Here is a 13,927-nt window from a genome sequence, read left to right as displayed (position 1 = left end):
AAAAAAACCACTAGTGTTGTTAGTTGACATAAAAGTTTTCTGGGTATGGCACCACGTCATAATGTATAAAACTACTGCTGCTGTACAAAAACCAACATTTCAGCCATGGTTGCAGCAGCCTTCTATGCATTTTAAAGTGAATTTGACAATAATACGAAAATTAATAATGTGTTAATTTACTATCACATACAACATTCTATTCCAAACAATTTCAAGTTGTTGAATTTAATGAAGATGGGGATCATGTTTTAAATGATGTTTTCCTTTCAGTGCTATTCTCACTATGTATTTGTATGTAAGTTACATCTTGGAATTTTGTGTTTGCACATCATTAAACATATCTTCCTTCATTGTCAGGTGTACAGGAATATGCTAATGTAGTGGCCTTTGTCTCGGAGTGATGGTGAAAGAGATTTTTGTACCAGAATTTTGCTTGGTATTGGGAATTGATCAGCAGACTCTGTGACATTTCCTCTCCTTGGAGTCTGAATGCAAGAGGACATGTGACACTGTTGATGATAATCCATCAATCAGATGCAATCATGAACCTCAGCTGACTTGTTGGTGGTAATTGAGAGCAATAGACTATTTGCTGGCTTGTGGTTTCACGTTCCCCCCTCTCATTCTCTGTGTGTCTCTCATCATCATGAATAACAAAAACACGAAATCACAACCAATGTCACCAAAACAGTTAACATCTCAGTTACTTGACATACAAGCTGCTAAAGTGAAATCAATTGCATCCATGAATATTTTATAATGCAAGCCATGAACAAAATCCTTTTTCTATACTTTTTGCTTGATGCCATGAGGGCTACAAATGGAATGAGGGTATGCAAGACATCTGTAAAAGTGATGAATCTGAACACTAAGCATTTGGTAGTACTGAAAATCTACCTGTTACTCATTACTTTTAGTAAACAGCACCATGCAGAATACATACATTGCTGTTGAGCACTGACATTGCAGATTCACTTTGATCCAAAATATATTTTGCCACTGGATAGATTTCCAGCATGTGTATTGTAGGCATCTAAGTCATTGCAATGAATGCATTTCTTACAGAATAAACCTGACTACTATAATACAGACAGTTTTAAATTCTGAATAATGTGTGTAGATGTGATTTATACCTTATGAAGTTTTCATGGATAGCTTGTTCTGATGCCCCAGTTAAATATTTGCTATACATGTTATACAGTTGTTTCAACTAAGAAAGCTGTCTCAGTTAAAAATGCTGTGTGTATTATTTTACAGAAATAAACAAATAAATTAGGCGTTATAATTAAATAGAACCATATTAAGATTACTGCATCAGCATTGTTGGTATCTATGAGAAGAAAGTCTGAAATGATATGTGAACCTCAAAGTGTGACCAACAAAATGTTATCACTACCACTGCCAGTACTTGGCCTCCTTAGGGTAAAAATGGAACATGCAAGAACTACTGATGGCCTAAGTTGGGCAAAAACTATCTATACAAAAGAAAATATGCGAGCAACAAAATGTGTTAGAAATAACAAATCATTGCTTTAAGCCTTGCAGAATACTAATTACTCAGTAATGAACAGACATTATTTGAAACAGTTCTTCATTTCTATGAAATAGGGTTTCTGTGAACTCTGCAGTTTCTTCTGAGGTCATGGGGACCAAAACAAAATGAACCAAATTATTCATTCAAATAAATCAGTTACACATTATATTGTGTATTGGAAACAATATTGATATATTGAAGAAGTTGGAACCTTAATAATCTGAAGTGTAAGAGAATCATACATACAAAATTAATTGATATCCAAGAGCAACACATACATTTCTGTGTGTAAGGAGCCTGTTCTGAAATTAAGTGGGAAAGTTGTCCTGAATCTTATGTGTAATAAAATACTTCAGAGTGGAGTAAGGAGGAAGATTAAGGTTTAACACACTCACAAGAAAGAGGTCATTAGAGATGGATGACAAGCTCACATTTGACAAAGATAAGGCAGGAATTTGTTTTGTCTTGGTCAGAAGAATCATCCTGGTATTCACCTTAAGTGCTTTAGGAAAACTTTGGAAAATGTAATTCTGGAACGCTACAAACATATCTGTGGACCACATTCGTTTTAAATGTGAGTCCGGCACTTTATACATTGAATCACTGAATGTGGCAAACAGTGTAAGAAGAAGAGTGAAAAAAACAGTGAATAGATATGACAGATGAGACTGAAAAACCTTAGAGGTTGGATTTGGTGGAAGTCAACAAAAGAGAGAGAAGAAAGGACAGACTGAAGATTTCTTCGAGGCAAGGATCCGTTAGTTCAAAGAGGGTAAATTCTAATTGTTATGGAGAAGACTAATGTAATTCGAAGGTAAGGGAATGATATTTGGTGCTCATTATATCTCATAATACATGGCAGAAACGGAAGTACTGTTTTTTATGTCTTTTGTCTTTACATCATGGTAAGGACAACACATAACAAAGTCAGCTCCAAGGGTACAATTTGGGGGGGGGGGGGGGGGTTGACATATTTATTGGAAAACACATTATTGAACAGTTCACAGTTCTGACATGGAATAGAAAAGAAACGTCACTTGTGGTAGTATGATAGAGTCTTTCAAATGGAGCCCAGCTTGAGGTCCATTGGCTGACATCCAGTCGTGGTCCTAGACCATGTCCAGCTTGGTAGGGGCAAAGGCTGGCAGGTGGAACCTCGGCAGTGCACTGACAGCTTATGGGAAATTAATGTTTGAACCAAAGCTGGAGTAGGGACATGAGGGTGCCAAGGGGTCAGCCAGGTGATGACATCCTAGGTGATTTCCGCTCAGGTGCAGGGTGGCTGGTAGGATGTTGGCAGAGCGCTGGCAGCTGATGGGAAACTTGCTGCCAGGTTGCAAGGGTGCCGACAGGCTCGGCCAGACAACAACATCCAAGGCGGTGTCTGGCCAGTATCTAGGTCGATGTCCAGTTTCAGCCCTACACTGCACTGGGTCGATGTCCAGTAGTATCTTCGGCTGTACTGGGACTGCTGCTGGTGAATGCTACCAATAGATGGGCTCCAAAGTATAGCTGACACAAAACTCAGAGCATGAGCAAATGCTCTCTAGCAGCGGTCATGCATCATCTGAAATATTATGGTGGAAGGATATTTGTGAGATGTCAGGTGATGTGTGGTTGCAATGTAATGCCATGCTCGGATGGCCACAGTTGACGTGTGAGCTGCTGCTGGGTGATACTGATGCTTCTAGTGGAGCCCACTGGAATCTGGAGCAATGTGTTGCTGTGTACACAAATCAGCAGCTTGCTTTTGTGGTCTGCCAATATTTAGTAAGCACACAATGTGTTCAGGCACGTTTGGGTGCTTTGGTGGACAAAGCCACAAGTAAGTTTGATTCATCTGTGAAGGAGACCGCATGTATTACATTGGAGTCACCTATTCTTGAGTACTGCTTGAGTGTTTTGGATGCATACCAGATTGGATTAAAGGAAGATATAAAAGAAATTCAGAGGCGGGCTGCTAGATTAGTTACCAGTAGGATTGAATAACATGCAAGTGTTATGGAGATGCTTCGGGAACTCAAATGGTAATCCCTGGAGGGAAGGAAACATTGGAGCAAGGATATTGAGAAACTTTAGAGAACCAGCATTCGAAGCTGACTCCAGAATGATACTACTGCTCCCAACATGCACTGCACGTTAGGACATCGGAGATAAGATACGATAAATTATGGTTCATATGGAGGCATATAGACAGTCATTTTTCCCTCTCTCTGTTTCGGAGTGGAACAGGAAAGGAAATAACTAATAGTGGTGCAGGGTACCTTCTGCCATGCATTGTACGTGGCTTGCGGAGTATGTATATAGGTGTAAAATGTAGATATGGCAACTCGCTGGCCACAGTTAGGTTATACTGGAGGTGGTAGTGGCTAGGTGGCTCATACAGCCACAATAAGTGTCTTTGGCATAAAAATGCAGAATATTGAAGCATATATGTGTTAAAAGCTATTGCATTGACTATTAGAATTATAAACATCAGGGATGTCACAGATCTTTGCAACTTAATTAATTCATGTCTGAAGGAAATTAAGGAAATTTTCCAGATAAAATGAAAAGAGGTTAGGTACAAAATAGGAAATCCAATGACCTCTGACAACTACAGGCCATTTAGTTTGCTTCTCATTTTCTCAAAAGTTGTAGAAATAATAATACACAGTAGATTTATGTTATATTTGGAAAGAAATGCCATCATAAATGGTTGACAGTTTGCACTCCAGAAAGGAAAATTGACATGAGATGTGCATTTGAATGTATAAATATAATCACAATGGGATTATATCAAGGCCAAATTCTTTTTGTATATTTTGTGACTTATCTAAAATTTTTGGTTTAATTGGCTGTGACATTTGAATAAGGAAACATGAACACTATGGGACTAGAAGAACTGCTCCTAGTAGCTTTGAATCATACCTGCAAAATAGAAAAGCAGCAGTAGAAATACAATCCAAACAAAAGAAATATTTATCAGAATTTCAGTAAATTAATCAAGGTGTACCACAGGGTAGAATATTAGATATTCTGATGTTAATGATATTTATAAACTATCTACCTCTAAATACTAAAAGAGAAGTGATTCTTTTTGCTGATGATAGCATTAGCATAATCATTGACACTAATTTACGGGATACCACAACAGAAGTGCCAATCAGTGGCTTGAAACCAATAGGCTGATTCTCAGTAATGAGAAAACTTAAATAGTACTTTTCAGGAACAATAACAGAAGTAAAATAGAGAAATCCTCAAAATTACAAACACTAGGTATGAATGTAGTTCAAAATGCTAATTTCTTATGGCTCACTGTAGATAACTGTTTACTGTGGAAAGACCACACTACTAGCAAACTAAGTTCTGTCACATTTGTTCTCTGAAACATTAAACCACAAGTAGCAAATAATGTTATGCGAATGTATATTTCTCATATTCTAATGTTATCATGATCTGCGGCATAGAAATATGTATGGGGTCAGTTGAGTAGTACAGTTAAAATCTTCACACTGCAAAAAGTAATTATCAGAAGAATGAATAACCCAAGAAGAACAGACAGCTGTAAACCACTATTCAAAGCACTTAAAATTCTTTCTTTCTACAGTATGTGTATGTATGAATTACAGTTTTTCTTCTTAGAAAAATAAGAACAAGTTTAACAAAAATGAAGACATACATAACCCTGTTACCAGAAACTGTATAAAGTTAAGTGTTCCTCAACAAAATGCAGCTGAATGTGAAAAAAACACTGCTAATGGCAGTAAAACTGTAAAAGTGTTTACCACTTTGTATTATCACCCTGAAAAAATTTAAACAACCAATAAAAATATTCTGTGTAGAAAGTCTCTTGTATTCAGCCAGTGAATTCATGCGAAATTCAGCAAACTGGAAATAGGTATATGGTGTGATAGAATTAAAATGTGTATAGGTAAACTGAAAACAGATAATTTGTAATTATGTATGGTGCTATTGTATTTAAAAATGATATACCTGTAATTATGACTGTTATAACACACAACCTAATTCCTGATAGTTAAAAAATATGTACTGCTGAAGAAACTTGCTCATTTTAGTTGTTAAAAAGAGTTTTTATTGCTATCAGACCAAAGGTATGGTTAAGACTCATCATTAGATATGTTTTGGTAAACAGTTCCATACATATCCATTGAATAACCAGTTTGGTCATTAGTTACAAATATGTATTATGTTAATTCTGTGCCTCAAATCATGTCCAGCCTTGGCAGATGGTTTTGTGAGAGTCTTTATTTATAATGTATGCCATGCGTACTAATGAGTAATCAAAGTAGAGCCATCCCATTTGTGCAAGTAAGATCTCTTTTCAAAATCAATTGTAATGATATCAAAATAAGGACTGTCCAAAAGGATGTAAGCACTGGAAAGTTTTGATACCGTAATTCATACCCCCACCCCCACCCTGAATGCAACAACCATTCACAACTTATAGAGATTGGTTGGAGAAGGATCTTAGATGTGCTCATCCTTCTCTATACTACCTCATACGTGCTTAATGGGACTGACAGAAGGCCAAGATCACACCAGCATGTGTGTGAAATGTTTTTACAACTTCTGTGGCATAATTCAGGCAGGATGAAGTTGCCTGTTTGCTCTCTCTCCTGCTGTGTGTTGTTGGTAAACAAAGGGTTACAAATACACAAATCTGCCTCCAGATCCCTGTATTGTTATTTGTATGAGGAACAATGGTAAACATAATAAGAATCAGACATGAATCCACAGTAACATGAAATGATGCCATCAGTATCCTGAACTTCACCATATGGGCGGAGAAGGATCCAACAGCCCATTTTTCTTTCTTTCTTTCTTTTTTCAGGTTAACATTTTGTGGGGGTGTTTGTGAGGTGATAGATAAAGAGGTGCAAGCCATTATGCTCACAGTTTTACAATTATTCTTGGACTGCTTCATATCTGTGTTCAAGACATCAGTAAGCAAATAGCTTGAAACTGTAAACTTTTAAAGCAAAATGTGACACATGTGAAACAAAAAATAAGATTTTGTTCATAATTGTTGTTCAGCAGCAGCAGTGTGTATACCATTCCAGTCTGTTGGCTACTATTCATTCCATATACTGTTGGTATTTCGTGATGTGGCAGAGTTTATTCTTCTAAAATGAAAGATGCCTATCTCATTCAACGCTTTTTTGACATAGGCTTGCTTATGATTTAAGCCTATACAGCATTGAACTTTTGAAGATGAGTGATTAATCTGGTCAAACCAGTAAAGTGAAATTAAAATTTTTTTGTGCAACTGATAACTGTTTTTTTTTTTTTTTTTTTTTTTTTTTTGGTGAGAAAAAATACATATAAACCAAATGTTTGAAAATATTAGCAGGCTTGTATGAAATTATAGCAAGTTAACATTTAGATATATTATTAATATTACAGTTCCATCAGGGCACAACGTCCATGGAATTGATTGACACATGAGTCTTTGAGGAGGCCTTGATGAAGCCAGCCCAGTCCCATTGGAGTCTTGTTATTACAAATTTGTTAATAATATAACAGCTTGGAAATTGCATGCCTGTAGGCAGTACATTTGTTAAGTATAATTCACCAGTCCTTGTCCAGCAGTGTCCAATTAACTCTAGCACTTGTCTATATCACAAGGAGTATGTTTGTGGAGACTGTTGAGATTCCCTTTGGGCTATCTGGATGATGAAAGCATGGTATATGCACAGTAAGAAAGAATTCTGTTAGCAACACGCACTGGACCATTTCCTAGAAACATTGCTTCTAGGAAATGATCCAGCGCGTGTTGCTTAGTCATTCTTAGCCCACTGCCTATGCTGTCTGAAATCTGGTGGTGTTCTATTAGAGAAGACATGAAGCCAGGGAACTGGTGTAAATTTTAGCATGCTAGTGAAAATTCTCTTTGCTTCATTTAGCTGGACATTAATATTGCTGATATGATGGCTTCTAACCCACGCAGGAGCATAATATTTGGCAACAGAGCATGCCGTTGATTGTGCTGCAGTGTGTAAAGTGTCTTCTTGATCTCCCAGTGTGATGCAGTCAACTACTGATAATTTTATTTCTAATTTTATTTTTGTCTGGTTATTTTGAGATGTTTCCCAGCTGCTCTAGAGCGGTCATGTATAGCGTCTGGATGTTTAGGATGTAAGTTGTAGTTTGTTTAATGTTGTTCAGAACAGATTGGTAACTTATTTTGGTTATCTTTGTTGGCATTCATTTCCCTTGTAATACTTACTGTTTCGAAGGAGAAGGAAGGAAACTGATACATTGTTCATTCAGCAACATTCAGAAAGTGACTAGCTGGTGGGCTCTAGTTTCGTTACTGCTTTTCATAATCTTTTGTCTCTGGCAACTCACTCAAAAGAATCCTTTTAAATTTTTTTTCTTTATTTTCAACATGTTTGGTTTTCAGGATCATCAGTTTTCACTTCATGATTGCTCACTGATACTTTTGGACCAGCCTATCATAAATGTTGTCCTATAGACAGTAAAAAATTCAAATATGCTAAAGTTGTCACTTTACAAACCTATGGCATTTCATATCAACATTCATTCTAAGTGTTAAAAATCGTTAAAAATTCACACTGAAAAATTATTTCATGCAGTTGAGAGACTGTTCATACAGTGCTTGCTGTAATATATTTAAAAGTAGACTTAATCTGTCTCATTCTCTGAAATATGCAAAATGTGGATAAGTCAGGTGACCTTCAAATACATGCTCTTTTGAGTGTAGAAACTTAGAAAAGAACAACTAAAAGTAGATTGTAAAAATGGGAATGTTCATTTTCCTTTTATTTTACTTTATTGCTTATATTCTATGCTATTTCACTTTCCTTTCATAGAGGTCAAAATTACACAGGAATGTTGCACCCTCTGAAGTATAATAGAGTTTTAAATGTTCTAGTTTGTGAAAGTGTTGCACTTTTGACAATAATAACTGAATCAGAAAAACTTCTAGGTTTTCCCACTACATTCCTATTATCATTTCTCTTTGATGTGGACTGTGTTAAAAATAATTTTTCAGTTGTTGAATCATTTTGTAAATTATTCTTCTCCCTAGCATAATGATGTGTCATTGACTACGTATGATTTTGTGAGATGGTTGTTGAAATGATGATGGAAAAATGACACTCGTGTTTATTTATGATTTGAAAGTGAAGTACAATATTTCTTTATTATATTCACTTTTTTGTTTAACTTATTCTTTCATTTGAAATCTCTACTTCAGACTATGCATGGAGTAGTACCTGAGTCTAGTACTACTCTTTAAGATGAGGATACATATGGCACTGCATTTACTGTAAGCAGTCTTTCATTATTTTCTACATAAGCAGCTGCATGCAGCCACAGGTCAGTTGCCACAGCACTGTGAGCAATGATGTGTAGAACCCGACTCCCCTAGCAACAATGAGTCACACTTTTCAACCAGGGAGGGGAAATGAGTGTGAGTGTGAGGTGGGGGAGTCGGAGGGCCCCACAGGCGGGCCCAGCTACTTCTCAGACTGTCAGACTATGGATTCAGGAGCTCTTGTTAAACAGCTGCAGGCAGCACTGTTCCCTATCTATTCAAAGGGTGAGTAAAACTGCTGCTGTCTTCCACATTTTGCAGTAGCTGGAAAAGCAAAATGTATCAGGGACAATGAGAATGTTTTTGTTTATTTTAAAATTACAAAATAAACTATTTTTAATTGTGATCTGTGGTAAGAATGCAGTTAAATAACTTGTGAAGTAGTGACTGGGAGATGTTCATTTTCCTTAATCACTCAGTTTGTATCTGTTCAATAAATATTTTGTGATATTCCTCTATCTTTGGTTACTTTACTTGTCAGACTACTATCTCTTGAGTTTATTATTTTCCCAAAAGAAATAAGTTTGCATGCAGTGAATTTAAATGCTGTTTAATGCCACTCTACCTTCTTACCTTTTGGCAGATTACCCTACCTTTTCATGTACTGACTGCTAAGAATATAGTTTTACTTAATATTTTATGATAACCAAAATACAGAAATGCTTTTAAAAATTCATACTTTAATTACAGAAAATTTATTAACCCAGAGGTATTGTGTAAAAGTTTGTATGTGCTGTTTTAATGTTAATGGACATCTTTGTGTTTAAAGCAATGAAAAAACTGTTATTCACTTTTAATCTCAAGCCAAAAACCAAGTTTGAGTTTAATGTTAATGTTTCTCCTATCTAGTTGTGACTTAGGATGTTTGGACAGCATAATGCGAAATCAACCACTGTAATATGTACAAGACACAAGCTCTATCAATATTTGATTGTATTTACAAGAGCAATGAGAGGTAATAGTTAAGTTTTGTGTCTTAATGCTAAGTTAATATTTTTTTATTGGGGGGGGGGGGGGGGGGTGGGGGTCATTGAGTTGCCATTTGTGCTCCTAAATGTGCCTAAATCAATGCAGCAGTTAGCATTTTTTAAATCATTCATATTTGTAAATATAGATCTTGCACCCATAATTGGGAATACTATAGCTATTTACACAAAACTTTCAAACAAAGTTATGTACTGTTAGTCTGTTATATACATGCAGCTTCAGTAAGTGGATGCATTTTCTTCTCTCGGAAAATGGTTTCATATTAGCATATAATGTAAATTTTATTGTGATGTAATCCATTTATCTGAATCGTTTGTCAATAAGAAAGGGCTTTGAAACAGATTTATAGTCAGATTGCATGTGAAATGAAGGTACTTTCATAAAAAATAAATTCAGAGGGGAACCAAACTGTCAGTTGTTGTCAGTAATGCTTCTGACATAAGAACACTGTGAAGGTAATTCTGATGAACCCATGTTTCTGGCTCATTTAATTTATTATGAATTTCTGTTGTATGATTGACTTTATTTTATGACTGCAAGTTGTTTCCATTGTTTAATGTCTTAAATGGTCTCTGTGTTGTCTAATCCAAGAATTACCTCAGTTACATGTGTTGTAATTTAGGCACATCTTAGAACTATGATAGGTAAAGAGAAAACTGTTCTTTTTTACAAAAACGCGTGGACTTTGTTATGAACAATCCATTGTAGTTTGAGAGTGATAGAGGTGTTTACCAATATAGTACTAGAAGCAGAAATTATATGCATTTCTCTCTACTGAATCTAATTTTGGCACAGAAAGAAGTGCAATATACAGCTATAAAACTCTTGTGATAATCTGCCCAGAGAAATAATATGTCTGACAGATACTAGATGTATTTTCAAATGTAGATTAAAGTTGTCTATGAATTGTTAATTGTGGTTTAATAGTCTCATAATGTACATAATGTAAATAATTTTATTTAGGTACAGGAGACATGTCAAAATTGTGCTAAAACTTCACAATAAACGTTGAACAACCAATCTTAGTAACAGCATCATAACAGTAATATAATTTGTTACATATATATTATTAATAAATCTTAAGACTAAGCACCCCCCCTCCCTGCTGCTCAGGTTATCATTTCATCCTTTATGATTATTCTACCATTTCTCCACAGAATCTGCTGTAGCCTTATTTTTTAGAATCTCTGGCTTCATATTAAATATATCCTACCCATTAATTTATTATATATTGTCATCCTCATATACTGTCAAGTCCATGCATATAATTTCAGTTTATGTGTGGGTAGCATAAAATTCTTTTTATTTCTCGTATTGTATGTATGGTTAAAATGATTGGCTTCAAATAATTTTTGGCTGCTGTGAAGGAAGATTACAATTTCATTAATGTATATGGAGGGAACGGTTCCACTTTGTAGTTTGCAAAATTATGGCCGACAAAATTCTCTTTGCTGTGCAGTACACATATATCTGACAATTTTCTTCTGCAGTTTCTATATTCGTGACATACTATTTGAACATCCCAGAAAATTGTGCCATACCTAATAACGAACTCAAAATAACAATGATGTGTTATTTTTCGTGTACTCATGTCAATAAAACTGCTTAATTAATTTTATGGGAAGTCAATATTTGTATTCCAGCTTAAGTTTGTGTCCTCATTTAGTCTAAGGAATTTGATCACATCACCTTCTTTCATAAGTTAATTGTTAAGTTGTATTTTAAGTACCATTCATTTGGAATGCTTGGTTTTTAAAGGTACCTTATGGCTTTTTTCAATATTCAGTTTCAACCTATTTGGCTGGAACTGGTTTTAGGATATGAAGTTCGCTCATGATACAACTCAGAATTTTTTCTGCGTTGTAATCTTCAGTTAAAACCGAAGTATCATTTGTATTCAGAACTGATGGGGAATTTATATTTATGGATAAGTCATATATGTAGAATAGGAACAGGATTGGCCATAAAATGGAACTTAAGTCATACCTTGCAACCCTGTACTCCATTTAGAATAATAATTCTTTGCAATTCCTATGATAATTACCCTTTGTTTTCTGTTTTGCAGGTATGGTGTAAGCCATTTCAGAGCATTGCCCTTAATCCCACATTTATGTAATTTGTAGATAAGCAAGGCATGGTTTGCAGAGTCAAATGCCTGTAACTTTACTCCTCTGAGCCAATGCTTTCATATCTTCTCACTAAAATTATCCAGTGCATCCAGAGTGATTTTTCCTTGCTGGAATCCAAATTGGTTACTCATAATGTATCATTTTTTACAATAAAATTTTGTATCTGGTTTGCGCTTACTTTCTCTAGCACTTTTGACAGGGCTGGAAGAATAGAAATAGGGTGATGGTTTCCCAAGTCTCCACTTGACCCATTCTTGAGCAGAGATGTGATTTCAGCATGCTTCAACATATCAGGAAAACATCCTTGTTCGAAAGATTGGTTGATAATTTGTGTTAAAGAATGTGGTATTATGTGGTACAGTGCTTTAATCACTTTATAGCCTTTCCATTTCCTGTACAAATTTGCTTTCAGTAGCAGCACCTCTGTCAAAATTGGCTGAAAAGTTGATGGGGAGCCAATATATTACTAATAATGGAGGCTACACCAGAAATTTGCAGTTCAAACACTTTACTAGAATTTTAACACTGAATGAGCTACTGTTTATCACCAGTTTGTGTCTCCTTTACTTTAATTATTTGACAGATAAAACAAATAGCCACACACTACAGTCAGTTTGTTTTCTATAATATGATTGTTCAAGTGCAATAACCTAATACTAATGCAAATATTCATAAAAATTCAAGTTTGGTGAACAAATAATTAGCACAGTCACTGTCTCTCAAATTTAATAGTCAATATTAGCAAGAGAGTGATATGCACAGTAAGTAACACTTTTCTTAGCCTAGCTCTGTTGTGAGTGATAATCATTATTGAAGTTTGACATAGTCCATGGGAATAATTACAAGTTAATAGTCAGTCATTAGGAAATAATGACTGAGTGACTGAATTAACTTCCAGACATGAAATTTACGAGGGTCATTCAACAATTACAGAGACAATTTGGTCTGGAGAAAAAACCGTTTATTTTAAAAAAACAATACTTTTTCTACTTTTCAACATAATCCCCTTAAACATTTATGCACTTGTTCCAATAGGCTACAAGCTTTTTTATTCCAGCCACAAAGAACACTTTATCTTGATGTTTGAACCAATTTCCCACAAACTTTTTCACATCCTCGTTGTCTGGAACCTCTTCCCGTGTAATGCCTCCTTCATTGCACCAAACAAATGGAAATCACTAGGTGCTAAATTGGGACTGTAAGGGGGATGAGGTAGTACTTTTCAGCCCATTTTGTTGATGGTTTCATGGGTTACTTGAGCAATATGAGGATGTGCATTGTCTCACTGGAGAATCACACCTCTCCTCTGAGGTCCATGATGTCTCTATCTCATGACTGGCTTCATCTTGTTTAAAAGCAAATCCGAGTAGTATTGGGTGATCATTGTATGCTGCTCTTCAAGATAATTACAAAAAACTGAACCTTCAGCATCCCAAAACACCCTCAACATGACTTTCGCGCTGATGCTCGGGTTTTGAATTTTTTCTTGGCAGGTGAGGTGGTGTGCTTCCACTCCATGCTTTGTCTTTTTGATTCTGGTTCATAATTGTGAACCCAAGTTTTATCACAAGCTAAAATTTTGTTGAGGAAGTGCTCACCTTCTCTTTCATAACATTCCTTTAGCTATGTGCACACTCTCAACCTTGTTTCCTTGTGTAGCCACATCAACTCTGTTAGCACCCATCTTGCACAAGTTTTGCGGTACTTCAGCATGTTACAGATGATGTTATGAACTGTACCAGAACTAACTTGAACCTCATCAACTATCATTTCCACAGTCACATGGCTGAAACTGCAACTGGTCAGCCAGAATGGTGTTCGTCAGTCATTGAGTCGCAGCCATTTTTGAACTGCTCCATCCACTTGTAAAAATTTGCATGATTCATACAACCCTCACCATAAACTTTAGACATTATACAGTATACATTCACTGGT

The 13,927-nt window shown here is 35.7% G+C and overlaps 1 protein-coding gene across 1 annotated transcript in view; it reads left to right on the top strand.

The window, feature by feature from the left end:
* The window catches only part of LOC126229574 (uncharacterized), a 668,091-nt gene that overhangs the window by 19,110 nt on the left and 635,054 nt on the right, over nt 1-13,927 (top strand). The window contains exon 6 of the mRNA XM_049942341.1: nt 3,185-3,359. Within this exon, the coding sequence (XP_049798298.1) occupies nt 3,185-3,359 (175 nt within the window). The remainder of the gene's footprint in view (nt 1-3,184; nt 3,360-13,927) is intronic.

Source organism: Schistocerca nitens, unplaced genomic scaffold (assembly GCF_023898315.1).
Source record: "Schistocerca nitens isolate TAMUIC-IGC-003100 unplaced genomic scaffold, iqSchNite1.1 HiC_scaffold_375, whole genome shotgun sequence".
NCBI lineage: Eukaryota > Metazoa > Arthropoda > Insecta > Orthoptera > Acrididae > Schistocerca > Schistocerca nitens.
Note: the sequence above shows the minus strand (reverse complement) of the source record. Positions and strands in the feature narration are given on the sequence as shown.